General features: G+C 36.5%; 1 protein-coding gene across 6 annotated transcripts in view; it reads right to left on the bottom strand.

The window, feature by feature from the left end:
- The window catches only part of FAF1 (Fas associated factor 1), a 503,750-nt gene that overhangs the window by 49,222 nt on the left and 431,868 nt on the right, over positions 1 to 22,660 (bottom strand). For all 6 annotated transcript variants that reach the window (XM_078073166.1, XM_078073168.1, XM_078073169.1 and 3 more), the window contains one exon: positions 782 to 862. In XM_078073166.1, the coding sequence (XP_077929292.1) occupies positions 782 to 862 (81 nt within the window). The remainder of the gene's footprint in view (positions 1 to 781; positions 863 to 22,660) is intronic.

Genomic DNA, 22,660 nt, shown 5'->3' with positions numbered 1-22,660 from the left:
GGTCTTTTCTGCTATTTCTCCTGTACCCAAATATAAAGCTCTAGTCACATCAGCTTCTATCATGCACCCATGCTTTCTGGCTCCTTGCTGCTAGCATATACCACCTCTTGTCTCCTACCCCTTTTTTCTATTTAGTACACATATACAACCTCTTTCATGAAACCCTCTCCAATAGATTCCCACTTATTAGCTCTCCAGAAAAGCTGGAACAGACTTTCCACTGAAACTCCTGTTCACTAATCTCTCACAAAACTCAGGGCTTCCCTTATGACTTTTAGGACCCTTGCGTAAGTATTATAGCTAACTGTGTTTTTGAGTTAATCTATTCTACACCATATTGTGAGCCTTCTTTTGAGGGCAGAAACTGTGGCTTATTCATTTCCCTCTCCTTCAATGCCCAGTAGAGAAGTAGGTACTCAAGAAATATTAAATAAATTAATGGTTCTCAGTGTTCTCAACCCTGATTGCACAGTAGAAATCACATGAAGAGCTTTTAAAACATTGCTAGGTTTTTACCACAGACTGATTAAAACACAAGGAAAATAAATATTAGGCCCATTTTTGTTTTCATATTTCATGATTCTTAAAAAACTTTTTGTTGTCAAATGAACCATGCTTTAAGAACCAAGGGTAGAATTATATTCTGTTAATTGAATCTAGCTTACTCCATTGCAAACCCAACATTCTTAGGGATCAAAGTGACAAAAGGACTGGCAATTAAATAATAAAAGACTATTTAGGATTGAGTTCTTTATCTCAGAAGTCCTTTGACCAAACCTACCTTTGCTCTGTCAGCCTCAAGTGAAAGGCGATAGGCCTCATCTTGCTCTCTCTTCACATTTTCTCTGGCTTCACGTTCATCCTTAGAAGAAAGGAAAAGATTCAAATGTGTTTTACTATATTACTTTTTTAATAGAAGAAAACAATGATAATCCCCTTGTCTACTCCTGTGTGAATTTATTAGAATTAAATAAGGCACTTCTAAAGTATATAAGTTAGAAATAAGCAAACAAGCAAGAAGAGCAGCACAGCAGATAGTGAAATAACAATGTCTGGAGCCTAGCTCTACCACTTATAAACTGTGTGACCTTGGGCAAGTTATTTAACCTCTCTGGATCTCAGTTTCTTCAACTGTAAAATAGAAATAGTATTTGTTTTATAGGGTTGTTGTGAGAATTAAATGCAATAATATATAAACTGTCTTGCAAAGCACCTGACAGTTCATTTTTACAATGATTAGTTCCCTTCCCCTTTTCTCCTGATTTTTCTAAGATAAACTTGGAGACTGTCACCACTGGGGCTAAGGACTGGGAGAGAGTAAAGGACTAGAAAGTAAGCCTCTGGTCAGCATAAGCAGCAGCTGAAAGCAAAATACCCTGGTTAACTACAGTCCACATCACACCAGTGAAGCTTGGTTATTGAACTAAGTATTCCCCACAACGCTCACACTCATGAAGTGTGGATGACTTAGCAGTTATCCAAGTTGGAGATCTTTTAAAACATTTTTAGCTTCTGAAGTGATTGTGTCATCTACCTACATTTAAATCGTTACTTCATATGAAATTAAAAGTTCATGCAACTACCAGAATTTCTCATTTGTTAAATTCTGAAGTATAGCCAATGTACATGTACTGAAATTTAATAAATAGCCACACCTGTTGACATTAGAATATAGGTTCCCTTTTGGGCCATTTTGTGTAATAGCTGAGCGAATCATATAAAGTCACCAATATTTGACTGTTTTTGACCTCTAAAAATGGAAATTTCATATGGTTTAACTTAGTACTTTCTAAGTTTTTGGCTCCCCAAGTCAGTATATACTTAGGTGCTCTCACTGATACCTATTCAAGACTGGCCTTCTCTCTGAAGTCTCAATCTCCTTTTAGTTTCAATGATTCAACTAATTCCAAAATCTCTGATATAAATAGTAACATTTCACTGATTCCCAATCTTTTAAATAAAAAATCTGGAAGAATTATAAGTTGCTGGCCTAAAGCTAATTGCTATATTATCTATGATGAAAGGGTATGCTATGTGAATTACATGGTGGAACACAGTTTCAGGAATAATATTTAACTACCTGAGAGACCACTCAGGCTGCAAAGCATTCAAGGATAATTTACATGTCATATAATATTACACATGAATAAAAATAGGTTTTATTTTTATTTATTTATTTTTTTAAAAGATTTTATTTATTTGACACAGAGAGAGATAGCGAGAGCAGGAACACAAGCAGGGGGAGTGGGAGAGGGAGAAGCAGGCTTCCTGCTGAGCAGGGAGCCCGATGTGGGACTTGATCCCAGGACCCTGGGATCATGACCTGAGCCGAAGGCAGACGCTTAACGACTGAGCCACCCAGGCGCCCATAAAAATAGGTTTTAAAAACATCTATTTAGTTTGGTACTAAGCCATTAGTATTTATATTTTAGAGAAATAGAAGCATATACCTTTAAATATATTTTCACTAATTCCAGCTGGGTATTTCCCACTTTGGTATATACATTAGGTTTTACTGTGACCAGATACAATCAGCCTGATAAGGTGTATTTTGTGATTTCTATTTATATTAGCATTTGCTTAATTCATTACTTTGAATTCCTTCTTCCATTCAATATCCAAGTTTGTACACCATGGCCACTTAATAGTTCATTTGGCCATGGTTGATCTATATTTGATATATAATGTCTTTATTTTTTTAAGTCACTGAGGAGAGGTAATCAGGGCGGGGGGGGCGGGGATTAGCAGATCTGTGTTTAAGTCCAATCCCTGCCAGTAGCAAGCTGTGTGTTCTAGGATAAATAATGTCTCCCTTTTCAGTCATTTATTAAATTAAAGGATTGGATTTCTAAGGATTTTATGCCTCTGTGGACAAGTCTATCTTTCCAAATTCAGAAATCCCTAATACAATCAGTATAACCTATGGGAATAATCTTATCTTTCTATATTTCAAATGGAGAAACACTTAAGATGTCTAAAATTTTAATTTTACATTACTTTCTTGACCCTGGCCCTCCAAATTAGTTTAAGTTTCTCTTGTAACATTCTGTACTTTCCCTTTAAAACATTTATCACAATTGCAATTAATTAATTATCATATAATCATTTACTTAATGTAAGATTCCCCCATGACACTGTAAGCATCGTAAAGGCAGGGACCTTGCCTATATTATACACCTCTATATTCCAAGTGTTTCACACATTGCCTAGTTTTGGGGAGGTGTTTAATAAGCATTTGTTGAATAAATAAATTGTCTTTCCATGCATAAAATATTTATTGTCTGCAGTAAAAATTAAGAAGGAAGAAGACAGCTCATCCACAAAGCAGCCCCATCTGAGTCAATGAAATCAACTGGCTGGGCAGAAATGACATGTTATGACACTATGTACACACAACAAAGGGACCTTCTAAAAGCTACCACAGCTGGAAGCCCTTTGAACACAAATATAGTTGATAATAAAAGCATTCTAAGTAAACAGCTCTGTTTTAAAACAGACTGTTGCAGATATGAAAGGCCATTAAATACAGGGATCTCTGCCACAAAATGTGGCACCTGTTGAGAGGACTTCCTGAACAGGCTAACTTGCTTCCTTCCTTCCTTCCCCCCACCCCTCTCCTTTTATATTAGGCATCACACTAGCACTGAGGATACAGAGACAGGCCATAGTTTACTAAGGGAAGACACAGATAGTCATCCTTGGATCACCTTCATCATTATTTTATGGAGCCTACTGACTTACTGTGAAGATTTCAGTGTTCAAGTTTTGCATTATTTTCCTTTTGTTCCTTAAATACTGTCACTCTCTTTCCACCTGGAATAGTTCCTGCTCCGTCATCTCTGTCATTAAAAATCTACCAGCTTGGGGCACCTGGGTGGCTCAGTCGTTAAGCGTCTGCCTTCAGCTCAGGTCATGATCCCAGGGTCCTGGGATCAAGCCCCACATCGGGCTCCCTGCTCAGCGGGAGGCCTGCTTCTCCCTCTCCCACTCCCCCTGCTTGTGTTCCCTCTCTCGCTGTGTCTCTCTCTGTCAAATAAATAAATAAAATCTTAAAAAAAAAATCTACCAGCTTTTCATACACTTTTAGAAATACAAGAGACCAACATGTACAAAAGAGCTACTATATAGATGAAGAAACTGAAATCATATGAGGATAAAGGATTTATACAAGACTACCCATTAGGTGGCAGAGCTTAGACTTGAATCCAGATCTCCTGACAGCTTCCTCTCCCCTCCCAGCTGCAATCCAATGCTCTTTCCTTTGCTCACAGCTCTCCCTGACTATCGCAAATAGAAGGGCTAGCTCAGGCATGTGGCTCAGGATGAATTTTTCTAAACTTATCATGGTCAGAGCTTTTTATGTGTTTGGTAGTTGCTTGTGAATGGCTACCATTTCTTCTTTTCTGTCTTGTAGATTTTATACTTCTTTCTCTAATTGTCCTGTTCACTGTCATCTCCAATCTGGGGATTTAAAGAACACTGCTCAGGCATCTCCCCCGTATTGTTCTATACAATTAGATTTTTAAAAAGAAAATTCCAGGTGTTGTGGTTAACGTTTCATGTACAAACTTGTTCTCATATTCTATAGATGTGCCTCTTGGAACTTCTCCTGTGTCGTACAAATATAGTCCTTGTGGAGTTTCCCCTTGCTAAATCTGAGTGGACAGATTAGACAAAGTGACTAGAAATACATGTATGTTGTGTGGAAGTAGAACAGCTGGATAATCAGGTTCAGAAATAGGTCTCAGGTGCTGCTTGGGCTATGGCTTGGGCTATTTGGCATCAAAATACTCTTTATCACACCAAAATGTGAAGCTGGATTGCTCAGAATGAAGTGATAGCCTCCACTAGAGCCTTTCATTTATAGCATACCTGTCACTGCTCTCATACTGCTTTGTGCTACACTCATTTATATAATTGTCTCACTGTTCCCTACCTGAGCTGTAAGCTCCGAGAGGGAAAAGACTCCATTTGATATTTCCTTCTATTCCCTATGGCATCTAGGGTACCATCTTATATATGGCAAGCATTAAATACGTATCTGTTAGATGAATGAATGGAAGTTCTGGAGCTTCTAAGTATTCAAACTAGTAATGTTTATCTACATATATTTCTTATCCTGAGTATTATAATGACTTGTTAAGAAGTGCAAAAATTAGAATTCAAACCTAGTCTTTCTCACCCCAAAGCCTATGTTTTTTTCCCACTGTGACATAGTAGGTGGCTCGGTATAGTTCTCTGAGACAGTAGCCATTGAGTCATATTTTTCTACAACCCATTAAAATTAATGAAAACATTCTGAGCTGTCAAATGGTTCCTAAATGAGCAGCTTAAACAGAAATGGAATTTAGGTGTAACTTGTTACTCCTTGGTAGTGTTTAAAATTAGTAATCATCAGTTAATACCCAAAAGACTAATGCAAAATTCTAAATTATCAAATTGAAGCAGCCTATAGTGGTTAGGCTTGTTTCAAATACTTACCAAATACATATACAAGTATGCACATACATATATATACATATGGTATTTGTTATTTATCTTTTCTTCTTGAATGCCCAGGTCAGAATGTACACCTTGCTCTTTGCCCTGATAAGTAAAACCTGGTAAGCAGGGACATGGCCCTGATATGTATCCCTGAAAAGGTATGGACCAAGATAACTTGAAATTCTCTCAATATAAATACTTAGAGTTAGATAAAATATAACAAAGATATTTAAAAAGTATTACTTAGCATGCGAGAAGGTAAGAAGCAAAGAAAGAGAAATACCTGGGTACCAGAAATAAAGAGGAAACTGAAAAATTAGAGCTGCAAATGAGGAGGTAATATAGAATCTGACAAGGTAGACTACCCATTTTGGTAACCTAGAGGACCAATTGAAACCAGAAGATTTTATTTTGGACCTAAGCAAGGTAGGGAACTGGAAAGTTATCTATGGGATAACTTTTGGCAGTATAGTATTAGTATAATTGGAGTCTGGGAATACAGTGCGGGGGAAGAGGGAGAGAAACCTTATTTTAAGAAATGATGGCCAAAAGTATTCTGAATTTGATAAAAACTAAAAAGCCACAGATCTAAGAATCTAAATGAACACCAGGTGAAAGAAACATGAAGAAAGCTACATCCAGGAACAGCATAACCAAATTGCATAAAATTAAAAATAAAAAGAAAAATCTTGAAACCAGAGAAGACATAATATGTATAGGGGAATAAATTAAGAATGAAAGCAGACTTCTCAGAAACCGTGCAAGTGGTAAGAGAGTGGAGCAACATCTTTAAAGCACTGAAAGAAAACAATGTGTCAACTAAGAATCCTATATTCAGTAAAAATACCTTTCAATTGAAGATGAAATAAAAAGAATTTTTCAGATATACAAAGGGTAGAGAATTAGTCACCAGCATGTGTACTACAGTAAAAGTTAAAGGAAGTCCTTCAGGTAGAAAGAAAATCATACCAACCAGATGGAAATCTGGATCTACACAGAGGAGAACTAGAAATAGGAGCTTTGTGGGTAAATTAAGAGACATTTTTTTCTTACTATTTAAATTTCTTAAGAAACAATTGAGTGTATACCAATGGCATTTTTTATTTATTATTTTATTTTTAAAGATTATACTTATTTATTTGACAGAGAGAGAGAAAGCGAGAGAAGGAACACAAGAAGGGGGAGTGGGAGAGGGAGAAGCAGGCTTCCCACTGAGTAGGGAGCCAGATGCGGGGCTCATGACCTGAGCCAAAGGCAGATGCTTAACGACTGAGCCATCCAGGCGCCCCCCAGTGGCATTTTTTAAAGAAACAGAAGAACCCATTCTAAAATTCATATGGAAACTCAAAGGACCCCAAATAGCCAAAACAATCTTGAAAAATAACAAAGTTGGAAGACTAATATTTCCTTATTCCCAAACTTACTATAAAGCTACAGTAGTAAAAACACTGTAGTAATTTATCCATTCTTAACTATAATGCAATATTACTCAGTCATGCAAAAGAATGAGATCTTGCCATCTGCAACAATATGGAGGACCTAGATGATATATTGCTAAATGAAATAAGTTAAACAAAGAAAAGACAAATACCACAGGATTTCACTCACATGTGGAATCTAAAAAAACAAAACAAACAAGAGACAAAAAAACAGACTTAAGTACAGAGAAAAAACTGCTAATGGGGAGGTAGGTAGGTAAGATGGGTGAAACAGATAAAGGGGATTAAGAATACACTTACCATGATGAACACTGAGTAATGTACAGAATTATTAAATCATTATACTGTATACCTGAAACTAATATAACAATGCATGTTAATTATACTTCAAATAATAATAATAATAAAAACCATTATAGTACTGGCAGAAGGACAGATATTTAGACCAATGGAATAGAATAGAGAGCCCAGAAATAAACTCACATACGTGATAAATTTATTTATTTATTTATTTATTTATTTAAAGATTTTATTTATTTATTTGACAGAGAGAGACACAGTGAGAGAGGGAACATAAGCAGGGGAGTGGGAGAGGGAGAAGCAGGCTTCCCGCTGAGCAGGGAGTCCAATGCAGGGCTCGATCCCAGGACCCTGGGACCATGACCTGAGCCAAAGGCAGATGCTTAATGACTGAGCCACCCAGGTGCCCCGATAAATTTATTTTTGACAAGAGTGTCAAGATCATTCAAAGGAGAAAGGACAGTCTTTTCAATGAATGGTGCTGGGAAAGCTACAAAAGAATGAAGTTGGGCCCTCACTTTATTTTATTTATTTTTTTTAAAGATTTTATTTATTTATTTGTCAGAGAGAGACACAGCGAGAGAGGGAATACAAGCAGGGGGAATGGGAGAGGGAGAAGCAGGCTTCCCGCGGAGCAGGGAGTCCAATGCAGGGCTCGATCCCAGGACCCTGGGACCATGACCTGAGCCAAAGGCAGATGCTTAATGACTGAGCCACCCAGATGCCCCGATAAATTTATTTTTGACAAGAGTGTCAAGACCATTCAAAGGAGAAAGGACAGTCTTTTCAATGAATGGTGCTGGGAAAGCTACAAAAGAATGAAGTTGGGCCCTCACTTTATTTTATTTATTTTTTTTAAAGATTTTATTTATTTATTTGTCAGAGAGAGACACAGCGAGAGAGGGAATACAAGCAGGGGGAATGGGAGAGGGAGAATCAGGCTTCCCGCGGAGCAGGGAGCCCGATGCGGGGCTCGATCCCAGGACCCCGGGATCATGACCCAAGCCCAAGGCAGACGCTTAACGACTGAGCCACCCAGGTGCCCCGGGCCCTCACTTTAAACCTCATAAAAAAATCAACTCAAAATGGATCAAAGACCTAAAATTAAGAGTTAAAACTATAAACATTTTATAAGAAAATATAGGTGAAAAATCTTCATGACCTTGGATTAGGCAATGATTTCTTTAGTATGACAATGAAAGAATAGGCAATAAAAAGAAATAAATAAGTTAGGTATCATCAAAATTAAAAACTTCTGTGCATCGAAAGACACTACCAAGAGAGTGAAAAGGCAATTCACAGAGTGGAGAAAATATTTGTGAATCATATATCTGATAAGAGTTTAATATCCAGAACCCCTATAAGTTAACAACAACAAAAATGAACAATCCAATCAAAAAATGGGCAAAGGACTTGAAAAGACATTTCTCAATAGAAGATATATAAATGGCCAATAAGTACATGTTCATAGCAGCACTATTCACACTAGCCACCTAAGTGTTATAAACAGATGACTGGATACACAAAATGTGGTATACAGATACAATGGAATATTATTCAGCCATAAAAGGAAGGAAGTCCTGATACATACTACAACATGGATAAACCTGAAAGGCATTATACTAAAAGAAGTCAGACAGAAAAGGACAAATATTGTATGTTTCCACTTAACATGAGTTACTTAGAGTAGGTAGATTCATAGAAACAGAAAGTAAATCAGAGATTACTAGGAACTGATGGGAGCAGAATGGAGAGTTACTGGTTATTAGACTGGCTAGATCTCTAATTCAATGGTGAATAGAAGTGATATGAACAGACATTCCTGCCTTTTTCCTGATTTTAGTAAAAAAACATTCAGTCTTTCACCAGTAAGTATTAGCTTGTAGGTTTTTTTTTTTTTTTAAATAGATGTTCTTTATCAGGTTCTACTCTATTCCTATTTTACAGAAAGTTTCTATCAGGAATGGATTAGCTTTAGCCTAATGTTTTTTCTACATCCACTGAGATAATCATATGGTGAATCACACGGATTGATTCTCAAGTCTAAGGCAAGAAAAGGAAATAAACGACATCTAGAATGAAAAGGAAGATGTACAACTCTCTTTATCACAAATAAAATGATTAGAGATATGGAAAATTATATGGATTCTACCAAAAAGCGATTAGAACTAATAAGTGATTTTGGTAAGATTGCAAGATATAAAATTGATATACAAAAAGCAACCTCATTTCTATATACTAGCAACAAACAGAATTTACAATTTTTAAAAATACCACTTATAATAGCATAAAATATGTGAAGTACTTAGGAATAAATTTGACAAAAAGATGTACACTGAAAATTATAAAATACTGCTGAGAGAAATTAGACCTAAATAAATGGAGAAATACATCCATTTTCATGGATTAAAGAGTCATGGATTAGAATGGAGTCCAGATAGAGACCTATGCATATGTAATCAACTGATTCTTGACAAAGATGCAAAGGCAGTTCAATGGAAAGGATAGTCTTTGCAACAAATAGTGGTGGAACTACGAGATATCCACGTCTCCCTCCATCCCCAAGAACTTCAATCCATACTTCATACTATATACAAAATTTAACTCAAATGGATCATAGACCTTAGTATAAAATCTAAAGTTATAATACTTTTAGGAGAAATATAGGAAAAAATAGTTACCTTGAATTAGGCAAATATTTCTTAGATATGACCTAAAAGCGGGACAGATTTAAAAAAAATCTAAATTGGACTTCATCAAAATTAAAAACTTCTGCTCTCTTTAAAGAGAGTTGAAAATGATAATGAAAATTAAGATACAAACTGGGAGACAAATCTTTGCAAATTACTTATCAAATAAAGAACTTCTATCTAGAACAGATAACTCAAAATCCAAAAATAACAAATAATCCCATTTAAAAAGTGGGCAAAAATAAAGACATATGGACAGCAAGAAAGCACATGAAAAGCAGCTTGATCTCATTAATCACTAGGAAAATGCAAATTAAAACTACAAGGAGGCACTACTATATAGAGTCTACTAGAATGTCTTAAATTTAAAAAGATTAACTATTCCTAGGGTTAACAAGGATGTAGAGCACTGGAACTCTCTCTCATGCACTCATGATAGGAGTGTAAAATGGTGCAACCACTTTGGAAAACACTTTTAGCAGTTTCTTAAAAAATTAAGCATATACTTACTATATAAGCTAGTCATTCTACACCTAGGTGGTTATCCAAGACAAATGAGAGCATATACAAAAACTTATATACAACTGTTCATAGCAGCTTTATTTGTAATAGTCCCAAACTAGGAAATAATCCAAATGTCTGTCAACAGGTGAATGGACAAAAAAATGTGAAAAAATACAAACACCACTGAAAGTGGCAGTAGGTGCTTTCACTGAACCACTGCTTGTTCAGAGCAGACAGGTATTGGAGCCTCTGTCATAATGTAATGATTCCTCTTCATAGGACTTCAGAGAGTGGGAGGCAGTTACCTTATAAGCACAAATAGCCACCATATTACTCAGTGGCTACTGGAGGGAAGACTTGTCCTATATGTTAGTAGCCTATTTTAGGATCCAGGATAGCTAACAATGAATGAAGCATTTAGGTCTGTTGGAATATTGCTATTTAGTATGGGTGAATATTCAAGCATTCTGTGTGCATGTGTGTGTGTATGTGTGTGTGAGAGAGATGAGCTAATCAGAAAGAAAAATATAGCATATTTAAGCTATTTTGCTGTTTAAAAACTTGTCTTAAAAAAGGCATTTATGCAAAATTTTAAAATGCAATTGTTAAATTATTCTGAAAGGTAGCATTGTTAATATTGTTGAATGGTCATTGCACAACATTGTGAATACACTGAATGACACACATTATAGTAATTAACTATGTTATGTAAATTCTACTTATATTAAAAAATATTAGAACTAAAAAATATAATAAAATTTCTGTATATCCATATAGTGGAATATTACTAACCAATTCAATGGAATGAATTATTGATACATGCAACAACATGAATGAATCTCAAATAATTAGGCTAAGTGAAAGAAGCCACACTGAAGAGTATATTCTGTGTGATACAGTTTTTTATAAAATTTGAGAAGACGCAAACAAATCTACAGTAACAGAAAGATCAGTGGTTGCATGGGACTTGGAAGGTTGGCAGGTAGATACAGGAGGAAGTGACTGCAAAGTTATATGAGGAAACTTTTGAGAGTGATGGATATGAACAGATTTCACTATTTTGATTGTAGTAAGAGTTTAATGAGTATAAATATGTCAGAAACTTTTAGGTTGTTTACTTTTTATAGGTTCAGTTTATTATGTATCAATTATACTCCAAAATAGCTTTAGAAAATAAATGATTAATAATACTAAAAAATTAATGGATGGATTAAACAGCAGCTTAGACACAGGTGAAGAGAGAATTAATGAAGTGGAAGTAATGTGAAAAAATCACCTAAATTGCAACACAGAGAGATACAGAGAAATAAAATATGATAGAGAAGTTAAAAGACACAGAGGATATAATCAGAGTGTCTAATATGCATCTGCTAGGAATTCTAGAAGAGGGTATAGAAAAGGTATAGAAGTATAGAAAAAGTATAGAAAAGGGAGCAATACTCAAAGAGATAATGCTTTTGAATTTTCTAGTATGAGATAATATTAAATGGGTAAGGACCATTTCAAATGTTAACCTCTAGCTAGAAACTACTAAGCTGAATAAACATATCAATTGGTTGAAGTCCCATAATCAAGGAGTAGAGCTTTGAATGCCACCTCACCTGAAAAACACCAGCTCTGATTCTCGATTCTGCTAATCCAATGATAAGACCTTGAATGACTGGGCTGTAGTAACAGAAGTAGTAGTTAAAACCTTGCCAAAGTGTGATTCAATGACAAGCAGCACTGAAAACAACTGGAAGCTTGTCAGAAATGCAGAATCTTGGGCCCCATTCCAGATTGATGAAAGCAGAACATAAATTTTAATAAGATCTCCAGGTGATTCCTATGCACATTTAATTTTGAAAAGCACTGTTTAAGAAGGGCATCTTACAGAAAGCAAGAATCTCTTTGCTTGAAGGTAACATATCTAATATTGTTTAAGTGACAAGTGGTTGGGATGTTTTTTTGCTTGCAGGAAAGCCATAAATGGGAGAAGTTCATATACATGGGTAGAGAAGAATACTTAAATACTACTAGGATTAGGATTTAATCCATCAGCAGCCAGGCAGAAGTCTGAGAGACAAGACCTGTGCTTTTGAATTGAGACCCCACAATAGGTTCTTAAGTGGTCATGTAGATTGCTCACATAGGAACATGTCCATTGAGAGCATACACTCTGAGAAAGATAACAGAGAGAGAAAAATGTATTTCCTCTCCCATATGGCGGGTGAGAAAAGACATGGAAAGTCCAGCCAAATGCTCTGGAGATTTTTTTGGTGTGTGTGTGTGTGTGTGTGTGTGTGTGTAACAGAAATGATGTAATGGTCTCCAGTAAAATCTTTTACATTCGGTTGCTACTTCTCTAGTTAGGATTCCTTCCTGAAAGTAGATAAGACAGGAAGAGAAAGCTTCTTTTCAATCATAGGTGAACAAACTATGGTCTTAGGGCCAAAACTGGCCTGTGGCCTGGTTCTGAAAATAAAAGTTTTACTGAAGCATAGTCATGACGTATTATGTATGATTCCTTTTGTGCTACAATAGCACAGTTGAGTAGGTGTACAGAGAGTATATGGCCCTCAAAGCTAAAAATATTACCTGACCCTTCACAGAAAAAGTTTGATGACCCATTTAAATCATCATCAATGTTGATTTCAGCTTTTTTAACTTTTAGTAAGCAGGGAATAAAACTCTAATGAGATTTACAGTTCATGGAAATTTAGGGAAAGCTTCAGGAAAAGGAAAGGTCAGATGGAAAGAGTAACTAATTTTTTCAGTACAAGAAATCAGAAGCCATAACCTAGCTCTGACAGCATTAAAGATTTAAAGTCAAAAGTCTCACAGCCACTTATTTCAAATTATTGATAAAAATAATTTGACTAAACATAAGAATGCAAGAGAATTATATACCTAGGTTTCCAGAAAAAGTGGAAGAATACTTTCTAACTCTAGACATATTTGAACAAATCAGCTGTCTTAGAGGCTTAGGTATAGAATTTTTTTGTTGTGAACCACTTGCTATCTTGGCTTTCAGGCAATGACTCTGTTGAACATCTACTATAAATAATACACTGGGCCAGGTATTGTGGGAAAGAGAATGATGTTACACTAGTCCTTACATTAAAGAGTGCTTTTAATTTCATGTAAAAGGGACAAAGGATTTTTGTTGTTACTTTAATGGAGACTCTGTAGTTATATACTGCTATTATCAAATTTCTATTGTTGAAAGTATAGTGTCAGTAAAAGAATTACCTTTCTAAAATCAAAATCACATTACAACACTCTCCTAACTTCCAATGATTTCCCCATGCCTTCAGGATAAAGCCCAAATTCTTAGCATAGCTGCCCTCACATACTTTATCAGCTTCATTGTCCACTTCTCCCTTCCACATATCCTATGTTCTAGCCATACATAACTCTGAATAGACCAGGCTTTTGCATGCCTCCCTGCCTTTATATATCCTTTATCCTTGGTCTGGAATACTCTTCCCTTTGGCCAAAATCACACTTGTCTTTCAGGCCCACCTTAAGTGTCCAGGTAGACACAGGTACTCCCTCCACCCCCACCCCTGGGTAGAATGGCTTCACTTCTGTGTTCTATTCACATCATAGTATTATAGTTATATATTTACATATTTGTCTCTTCCATTAGACTGAGAATTTAGAGGGCAAGGATACTGTTTTATTAATCTCTGAATTTTTCCAGCATACATTACCACCACCAAGCTGGCGCTTGGTGGATAATAATAGTAGTTAATGTTTAGTGAATGCTTACTTTATGCCAGGCACTTTTCTAATTAGTTTGCGTATTATTATTTGATTTCATCCTCATGTATATTGAGGGAAGGAAGGAAGAAAGAAAGGAGGTGATTACATATTTAAGAAGAAAGAAAGGGAAAAGGAGCTAATGTACCTGCTCTAGAAACTATCATGGATCTCAGAAGTGTCAATAGCCTTTGCAAGCTAAATCCTCTTGTTTTACTTTCCTCTTGCTTCCATTAGTTATTATTACCTCTATCTTGGGTTCTGAGATTTAAAAGATGGTTAGAAGCCTTGAGAGAAAGGATAATAGGCAAGGATGGGAGTTAAGAAATATAGCTCTACTGAGGAAAATGGTCCTCTTGTGTAGGGTGTTAGATTATTCCAGGACTACCCTCTGTAACATAATCTGTATGAATGACAAGTTTCTTTTCAGGGTACTCCTCATGCTGATGACTGGGCACAGTGCCTGGCACAGAGTAGTTAGTCAACAAATGTAGACCGAATTCAACTGGGAGGATAATTAACTGACTTCTTCAAGTCACCAAAACAGACAAGCCAGTCCCTGGCAATTTTGTAGATTCACTGATCTCAAAAAGTAAAAGAATTCAAATATATAATAATTTAAAGCCAATGGCAAGGTTTCATTCCTTTTGATGGGTGCATAATATTCCATTGTATATATACCATATCTTTTTTTTTTAATTTTAAAAAAAATTTTTTTTATTGTTATGTTAATCCCCATACATTACATCATTAGTTTTAGATATAGTGTTCCATGATTCATTGTTTGTGCATAACACCCAGTGCTCCATGCAGAACGTGCCCTCCTCAATACCCATCACCAGGCTAACCCATCCTCCCACCCCCTCCCCTCTAGAACCCTCAGTTTGTTTTTCAGAGTCCATCGTCTCTCATGGTTCTTCTTATACCATATCTTCTTTATCCATTCATCTGTCAATGGACATCTGGGCTCTTTCCATAGTTTGGCTATTGTGGACATTGCTGCTATAAACACTGGGGTGCACATACCTCTTCGGATCACTACCTTTGCCATTTGCAACGACGTGGATGGAACTGGAGGGTATTATGCTGAGCGAAATAAGTCAATCAGAGAAAGTCATGTATCATATGATCTCACTGATATGAGGAATTTTTAATCTCAGGAAACAAACTGAGGGTTGCTGGAGTGGTAGGGGGTGGGAGGGATGGGGTGGCTGGGTGATAGACATTGGGGAGAGTATGTGCTATGGTGAGCGCTGTGAATTGTGTAAGACTGTTAAATCACAGACCTGTACCTCTGAAACAAATAATACATTATATGTTAAAAAAAAAGAAGATAGTAGGAAGGGAGAAATGAAGGGGGGTAAATTGGAGGGGGAGACGAACCATGAGAGACTATGGACTCTGAGAAACAAACTGAGGATTCTAGAGGGGAGGGGGATAGGGGGATCGGTTAGCCTGGTGATGGGTATTAAAGAGGGCATGTATTGAATGGAGCACTAGGTGTTATACGCAAACAATGAATCATGGAACACTACATCAAAAACTAATGATGTAATGTATGGTGATTAACATAATAAAAAAAAAAAGAAAAAGCCAAGTTTTCATAACCTGCTACTGAAGCCAAATTGATCATTTTATTTTCTAAGTAAGTACCTGGTTAGTATGAGAACCAAGAAAGCAGAGAATTTAGTAATTAAATTATTCTAAGGGGACTAATTCATTAGGCACCAGAAAGATGTAAGAATGTGCCTCAATTTCTTCCTCAATGTTTGGGAGGTGAAAGCTTTTTTTTTTTTTTTTAACCTTCATCTTCTGATTTAATTGGAATAGAACTGGAGTTCAGATATTTAAGAGCCTATTTTTGAAAATTTCTTAGGCCACAGAATATTCTGATAATCTTGTTTACAAAATAAGATTTTTTAAACAGTATCTCCTATTTTTAAAGTATCAGAATTAGACATTTCTCCAAAGAATATATACAAATGGCCAGAAGCACATGAAAAGATGCTCAGCATCATTAGTCATTAGCGAAATTCAAATCAAAACAATGATGTACCACCTTACATCCACTAGGATGGCTGTTATTTAAAAAGGGGGCGGTGAGAGGAAGGGAAAAATAACAATCCAAATGTCCATCAGCAGCTGAATGGATAAACAAAGTGTGGCATAGCCATACAATGAAATATTATGCAGCCATAAAAAAACTGAAGTACTGACACATGCTACAGTGTGGAGGAATCTAAGTGAAAGAAGCCAGACAAAAAAAAATCACGTACTTTGTGATTCCATTTGTATGAAATACCTAGAATAGGCAAATCCATAGAGACAGAAAGTAGAATGGTGGCTGCCAGGGGCTTTTGAAGTAATGAAGATGTTTGAGACCTAGATGGAGGCTGCACAACACTGTGAATGTACAAAATGCCACTGAATTGTACACTTTTAAAATGGTTAATTTTGGGGCGCCTGGCTGGTTCAGTCAGTAGAGCATGTGACTCGTGATCTCAGGGCCGTGAGTTTGAGCCCCATGTTGGGTGTAGAGATTACTTAAATAAATAAAACTTTAAAAAACAGTTTAAAAAAATAAAATGATTGATTTTGTTATGTGAATGTTGCCTTAAAAACCCCCAGGTATCAGAATTACAGAGGGAAGTTATATCAGCTGTTGTCTTGATAGCAACAGAACCAAGAACTGAATATCAACAAAGTGGAAAAAGAGAGAGGAATATTTTTATTTTTCTGCACCTGCAGTATAAATGATGAAAGCACTGTTGAAAAGATGCATTAAATTGACATTCAAAACAAGTGCTGCCTGATAGCATTGGCTACATGGTGTACTGCAGCCAAGACATTCATTTTCCAACCAACAACTTGGATTGTAGTCCTCATTCCATCCTGATGGCAGAACAGTACAAGGAAAAGGTCACAGGCTTAAAACACAGATTTGGTTTGAATTCTAGGTTTGCCACTTTATTTTCTATGTCCTTGGGTAAGTTCCTTGACCTCTTTAAAACACTGATCAATGATATCTCTAAAATGGGAGAAATACCTCCCATAAGCTAGATTATGGAAAGGATGAAATGAAATGATGAATATATATCTCCTAGTATAGTATCTGGGACTACAGTGGGCATTTGATAAATGTTATCCTAATAATCATCATCACCATCATCACCCTAATAATATCAATCCTCTTCCTTCTAATAACTAGATGTATAATCTCAGTCCAAACAGTTGAATTTCTCTAAGTTTCTTCTAAGGACTGACTGGGGAGGACCTGGGGCAAATCATCACTCATTCTTGTTTTTTTTTTTTTTTTTTTTTTTTTTTTTTTTTTTAAAGATTTTATTTATTCATTTGAGACACAGAGATACACACAGAGAGAGAGCATGAGCAGGGAAAGAGGCAGAGGGAGAGGGAGAAGCAGGCTCCCCGCCGAGGCAGGAGCCCGATGCGGGGCTCGATCCCAGGACCCCGGGATCATGACCTGAGCCGAAGGCAGACGCTTAACCATCTGAGCCACCCAGGCGCCCCCAAATCATCACTCATTAACAGCATCATTTTTCTATGGGTAGATTGGCAATGGTAGAGGAGGGAAAGCAGGGAAAGGTTCGTGAACAATTATATGAACACAAGCTTCAGGTCTCCGAAGCATTTTTCCATTGTTCCCTGGCTGATTGCTGTACCTCATCCAAGTCACTGCCCATGTACCAGGGCTCTGATAAGTGTCCCAGTGCCAAAGATAAGAACATGAGTGGTCCTAAGTATGAGTTATGCACCATATGTAATTTAGAAGAAAAGCTTATACTAAACTATAAAGTAAATTTCAGAAGTCTGACAAAATTCTGATTTTTCTCATGACCACTTTGAATTTTCTGAAAAGTCAAATTATACCCCCCCCTCTCTATTTTTCCTGTCTATTTGGTGAACTGACTCTGCTTAGTCCATAACCGCTTAGTCAGCCTTTAGACAATGACATTCTAAGTTGCAGGTTGTAGGAACTTCTAGTGGAGGAAGGTTCTTTAACCTAAGGGCCCAGAGCAAACCCCTAAGTTTGCTCGACTTTTGGGTGACCCAGGCTACGAGGATTAGACAGAGGAACACATGGTGGGACATGGCTCTGAAACGTACAAAGATTGCAGACTGGAAGGAATTATCATTTTCTTAATGGAATCAGGAATGACTTAGAAGGCCTGATCTACTCCATGATAAGAATGAATTCCTTAAAAAAGAAAAAAAAAAAAAAGAATGAACTCCTTGGCCTGAGGCCTAATTTATCACTGTGGTTTCCATTCTGAGAAACATCTCATTTCCTTGTTAATCAAAGCTACCATTAACTAAGTATTTGGAAAGGAAAATAGAGTAAGTATTAATGAATATCCCCACCTATATTTTTACCTAAGACTTTTAATCCTTTAAAGTCTTATATTCCAAAGTTTAAAAAGCACTTTCACTAAGACACTTTCACATGTGATACTCACAATAATTAGGTTAGCCAGGAAGGGACTTTTATCCCCATTTAGAGATGAGAAAACTGAGACTAAGAAAGTTTAAGTGATTTTCCCAGGGTCACAGAGCTTATTAGAATGTAGGCCACCTGGTATCTCATCTATAGCTTTTTCTGTCATTTCATTTCTCTTCAATCTCCATGCTTAATGTGTTTCCCCCCTCTAAATTTCTTGCTTCCAACTACTGCAAATATAGTCCTTCAAATGGTGTAGGAGATAGTCATGGAATGATTTTCCTGGGAATAAGCTGTTTACCCTTGCTGAATGAAGTGAATAATAAGAAAAACAATGACTCATGGAAGACCACATCAAAAATTAATGATGTACTGTATGGTGACTAACATAACATAGTAAGAAAAAAAAAAAAACAAAAAAATGTGGAAAACATGCATCTCAGGATATAAATATGATGTATATGTTCCTTATATTATGTGTATTATATTTGCTAAATACATAAAATACACAGGATAAACTAAAAAAAAAAGAAAAATATAGGTTTAACTTATTTTATTACCAACGGACTCTCCATAGAGAAGAGCAAGATAGGAAGAGATGGATATGTACCTCCAGCCTTGTATTATCCTGTAGAGTTGTCATCATCTACTCACATGTTTATTTCTCTCTTCAGACCCTAAGCAAATTGAAGAGACTTTTCCTTATTATTTCTGTATCCTTAGTCACAAACAGTGCATGGTACTTTGTAGATCCTTAAAAACTAAACAGTGAATGAACATTTGGCTCTACAGACATTTGTATTATAAGTTTATATTTGTTAAACCGATTTGCCTGTAAAATCATTAGTGAACTACTTGTGCTCAAAAACAGTGAAATAAGGATTACGGCAAACCTGACACTCAACATTCTTTCAAGTTACATTCTTGAAAGAATATGTTTGGTACCTATTATATCAAAGATTGAGTCTAAATGCTAGACTAATTGGTTATTTTTTAAACTTTAATTATCCAAAGTTTTAAACAGAGAAATTTTAAAATAGTCCATTGTAGGACTATGAAAACAGAGAACTGAATTCACAAGTAGCAAGTAACTTCCAAGTCCTAACTGAGACGGTCTTGCTTTGCTAGAATGTAAGTCTCTGGAATTTCCGGTGGAGATGTTTAGAAAAGATTCTTTTTCATCTGGATAGAAGTGGTATGGTGAGTTGAAAAGCTGGATTTAAGACTGGTTTGCTAATTTCTTTAGTGGCAGGATTTCAAACGATGGACTGCTGTCTCAGTGTTTGCTTTAAAGGAAGTGGGCTAACTTGTGAGAGTTTATATGTTAAGGCTAAACCAATCCAGAGAGAATCTACATACCTGTTTGGTAATCTAGAATGAAACCTGCACATTTTTCAAGCATGATGCCTTAGTTCAGACCCTTGTCATCTCTTGCTTACATTATGGCATTAACCTCCTAACAGGTATCCTAACTTCTAGTTCCTCCCCATAAAATTCATTATTCACTCATTCATTCATTCACTTATACATTTATAAAATACTTATGTACACCTACTATATGTTGGGCTTTGTGTTAAGAACTAGAAACAAGAAGATGAGTAACACATAGTTTCCTTCTTTCACTAGATGGAGGAGATAGATAAACTTGGAAAGGAAGGCAATGTATATGAGGGCCTATTGTGAGTTAGTCATTTTACATATGCTGTTTCTTCTCACCCCCACAATGGGGTATTACTATTTCCACTCAACATATGGGGAAATCGAAACTCAAACTGGTTACATAATCTGCCAATGATATAGAGCTTATAAGGGACTGAATCAGGTTTTATACTTAGGTCTATCTGTTTCTAAAGGCTATGTTCTTCTCACTAAACCAATGGTTCTCAAATTTTAAGATATACAAGAATCTCTTGTTATATAGGAAACCTGTGAAAATACAGATTCTCTGGCCCATCTGCAGAGATTCTAATTCAGTAGGTCTAGCATAGAAGCTCAAAAATCTGTAGTTGTAACAAATATGTGCTCAATGGACCACACTTTGAAAAGCACTGTACCTCAAAAAGAAAACAAAATAACAGATAAATTATAACATCAAGATCCCCTAAGTACTATCATAAAGATACCAACAAAGTGATAGTCATAGTCATCAGAATTAGTTTTCTAAATTACAAATCTAAGCATGTCAACTTCATGCTGAAAAGAAATGAAAAAGACTCCATAGCCCACAGTTTAAGGTTCAAATTCTATAGCAGAGCATAGAAGTATCTTCAACATGTGGCCCTAACGCACATTTTCAGCCTCTTCTCTCCTCCCTTCCCTCTACCAACCCTTCCCTTCTTGCTTTACTAAATTACTTCTCATTTTTTTTTTTTTTAAAGATTTATTTATTGGGGTGCCTGGGTGGCTCAGTCGTTAAGTGTCTGCCTTCGGCTCAGGTCATGATCCCAGGGTCCTGGGATCGAGCCCTGCATCGGGCTCCCTGCTCAGTGGGGAGTCTGCTTCTCCCTCTCCCTCTCTCCCTGCTTGTGTTCCCTCTCTCGTTGTGTCTCTCTCTGTCAAATAAATAAAATAAATAAAAAAAAAACCTTAAAGATTTATTTATTTGACAGAGAGAGAGAGGGAGAGAGAGCATGAACAGGTGGAGCGGCAGGCAGAGGGAGAAGGAGGCTCCCCACTGAGCAAGGAACTCAATGTGGGACTCAATCCCAGGACTCTGGGATCATGACCCAAGCCGAAGGCAGACGCTTAACTGACTGAGCCACCCAGTCATCCCTACTTCTCATTTTCCACATGTCCCAAGCCATTTCACAACTCCAAGTTGTATCACATTTCCACATTTTTAAAAGTACTTCCTCCTTAGTCCAAATGATTACTTCCTACTCATTATTCCAAACTCAGTTTGGATTAATACAGAAAATATTTCATAAGTACTTATTAGATGCCAGGTACTACTCTAAGCACTTTACATGTATCAATGGATTTAATCCTATCAAGTAACTACTAATTGAGGAAATTGAGGCACAGAGATTAAGGGATTTTTTTCAATGTTATACAGCTGCTAAGTGGCAGAGCTAGGATTTGAATTCAGGCACTATGGCACTATAAACTCTTAATGACTAATTTATAGTTGCCTCTCATGAGACAATGAGCTATTTATTCTCAGGCAAGGACTTACTTTCAGTTACCCAGGGCCTAATTCAAACCATATCTCTCTTCAGATTCTTTTAATCTACTCTTATTTCTTAATCTTCTGAATGAACTTTCTTCCATTCCACTTGTATGTGGAATACGTCTCCCTGTTTTGAACCTAATTGTTCTCTAATTGCTTCAGGTACGGAGGTTTCATTTTTAGAGGTAATTGGCAAGCTCTCTGAGGGTAGAAACTGTGTCTCCCAGTGTAGCTTGGTACATGGCAGGCACTGAATTCTTGTTGTACTGAAGTGCACAGCAAGCATTTTACCAGCTAACCTATATTCAGTGATTGAAGAGAAAGCACATGAATGGGGAATGGGTAGTTCCTCCCAAATGGAATGAGGGAGTGAGGGGGCAGGTATTTGTTAGTTCCTTTTTTGACAGAAGGCTGTCATCATGAAAGGGCTCTTAGGCATATAAAGGACTGATCTCCATGGTTGGCTGGTCCTGACTTTCAAAGAGAAATTGTGTAGTTTAGTCCCCTAAGTAAACAGTAATTAGATAGCTACAGCTATACATTTAAATTTATATTTGGGTTTAAGAGCTATAGAGAAGTTTTCACCCCCTTCCCAAATAAGAGATATTCGAACACAAACACTTTGGGTTGCTTGCAAAGCTGAATTTTTCTATTGCTCTGCATGAATAAACTAGTTCAGGACTACAAAGTGTATGTTCTCTGTCTCAGTTACACCTGGAATATATGCAGTGAATAGACTGTATACATTGTATTCTTTGCACTTTAAATACAGTTATTCTAGTTCATCTTTTCCTAAGGGTAAACCCTCTTTACAATGCTAAAGTAGTAAAATCAAATATATACATATGCATATAAGAGCTTTATGAAAAAG

Source organism: Halichoerus grypus, chromosome 5, assembly GCF_964656455.1.
Source record: "Halichoerus grypus chromosome 5, mHalGry1.hap1.1, whole genome shotgun sequence".
In the NCBI taxonomy this organism is placed as follows: Eukaryota; Metazoa; Chordata; class Mammalia; order Carnivora; family Phocidae; genus Halichoerus; species Halichoerus grypus.
The sequence above is the reverse complement of the archived record's forward strand: the minus strand, read 5'-3'. Positions and strand labels throughout refer to the sequence as shown.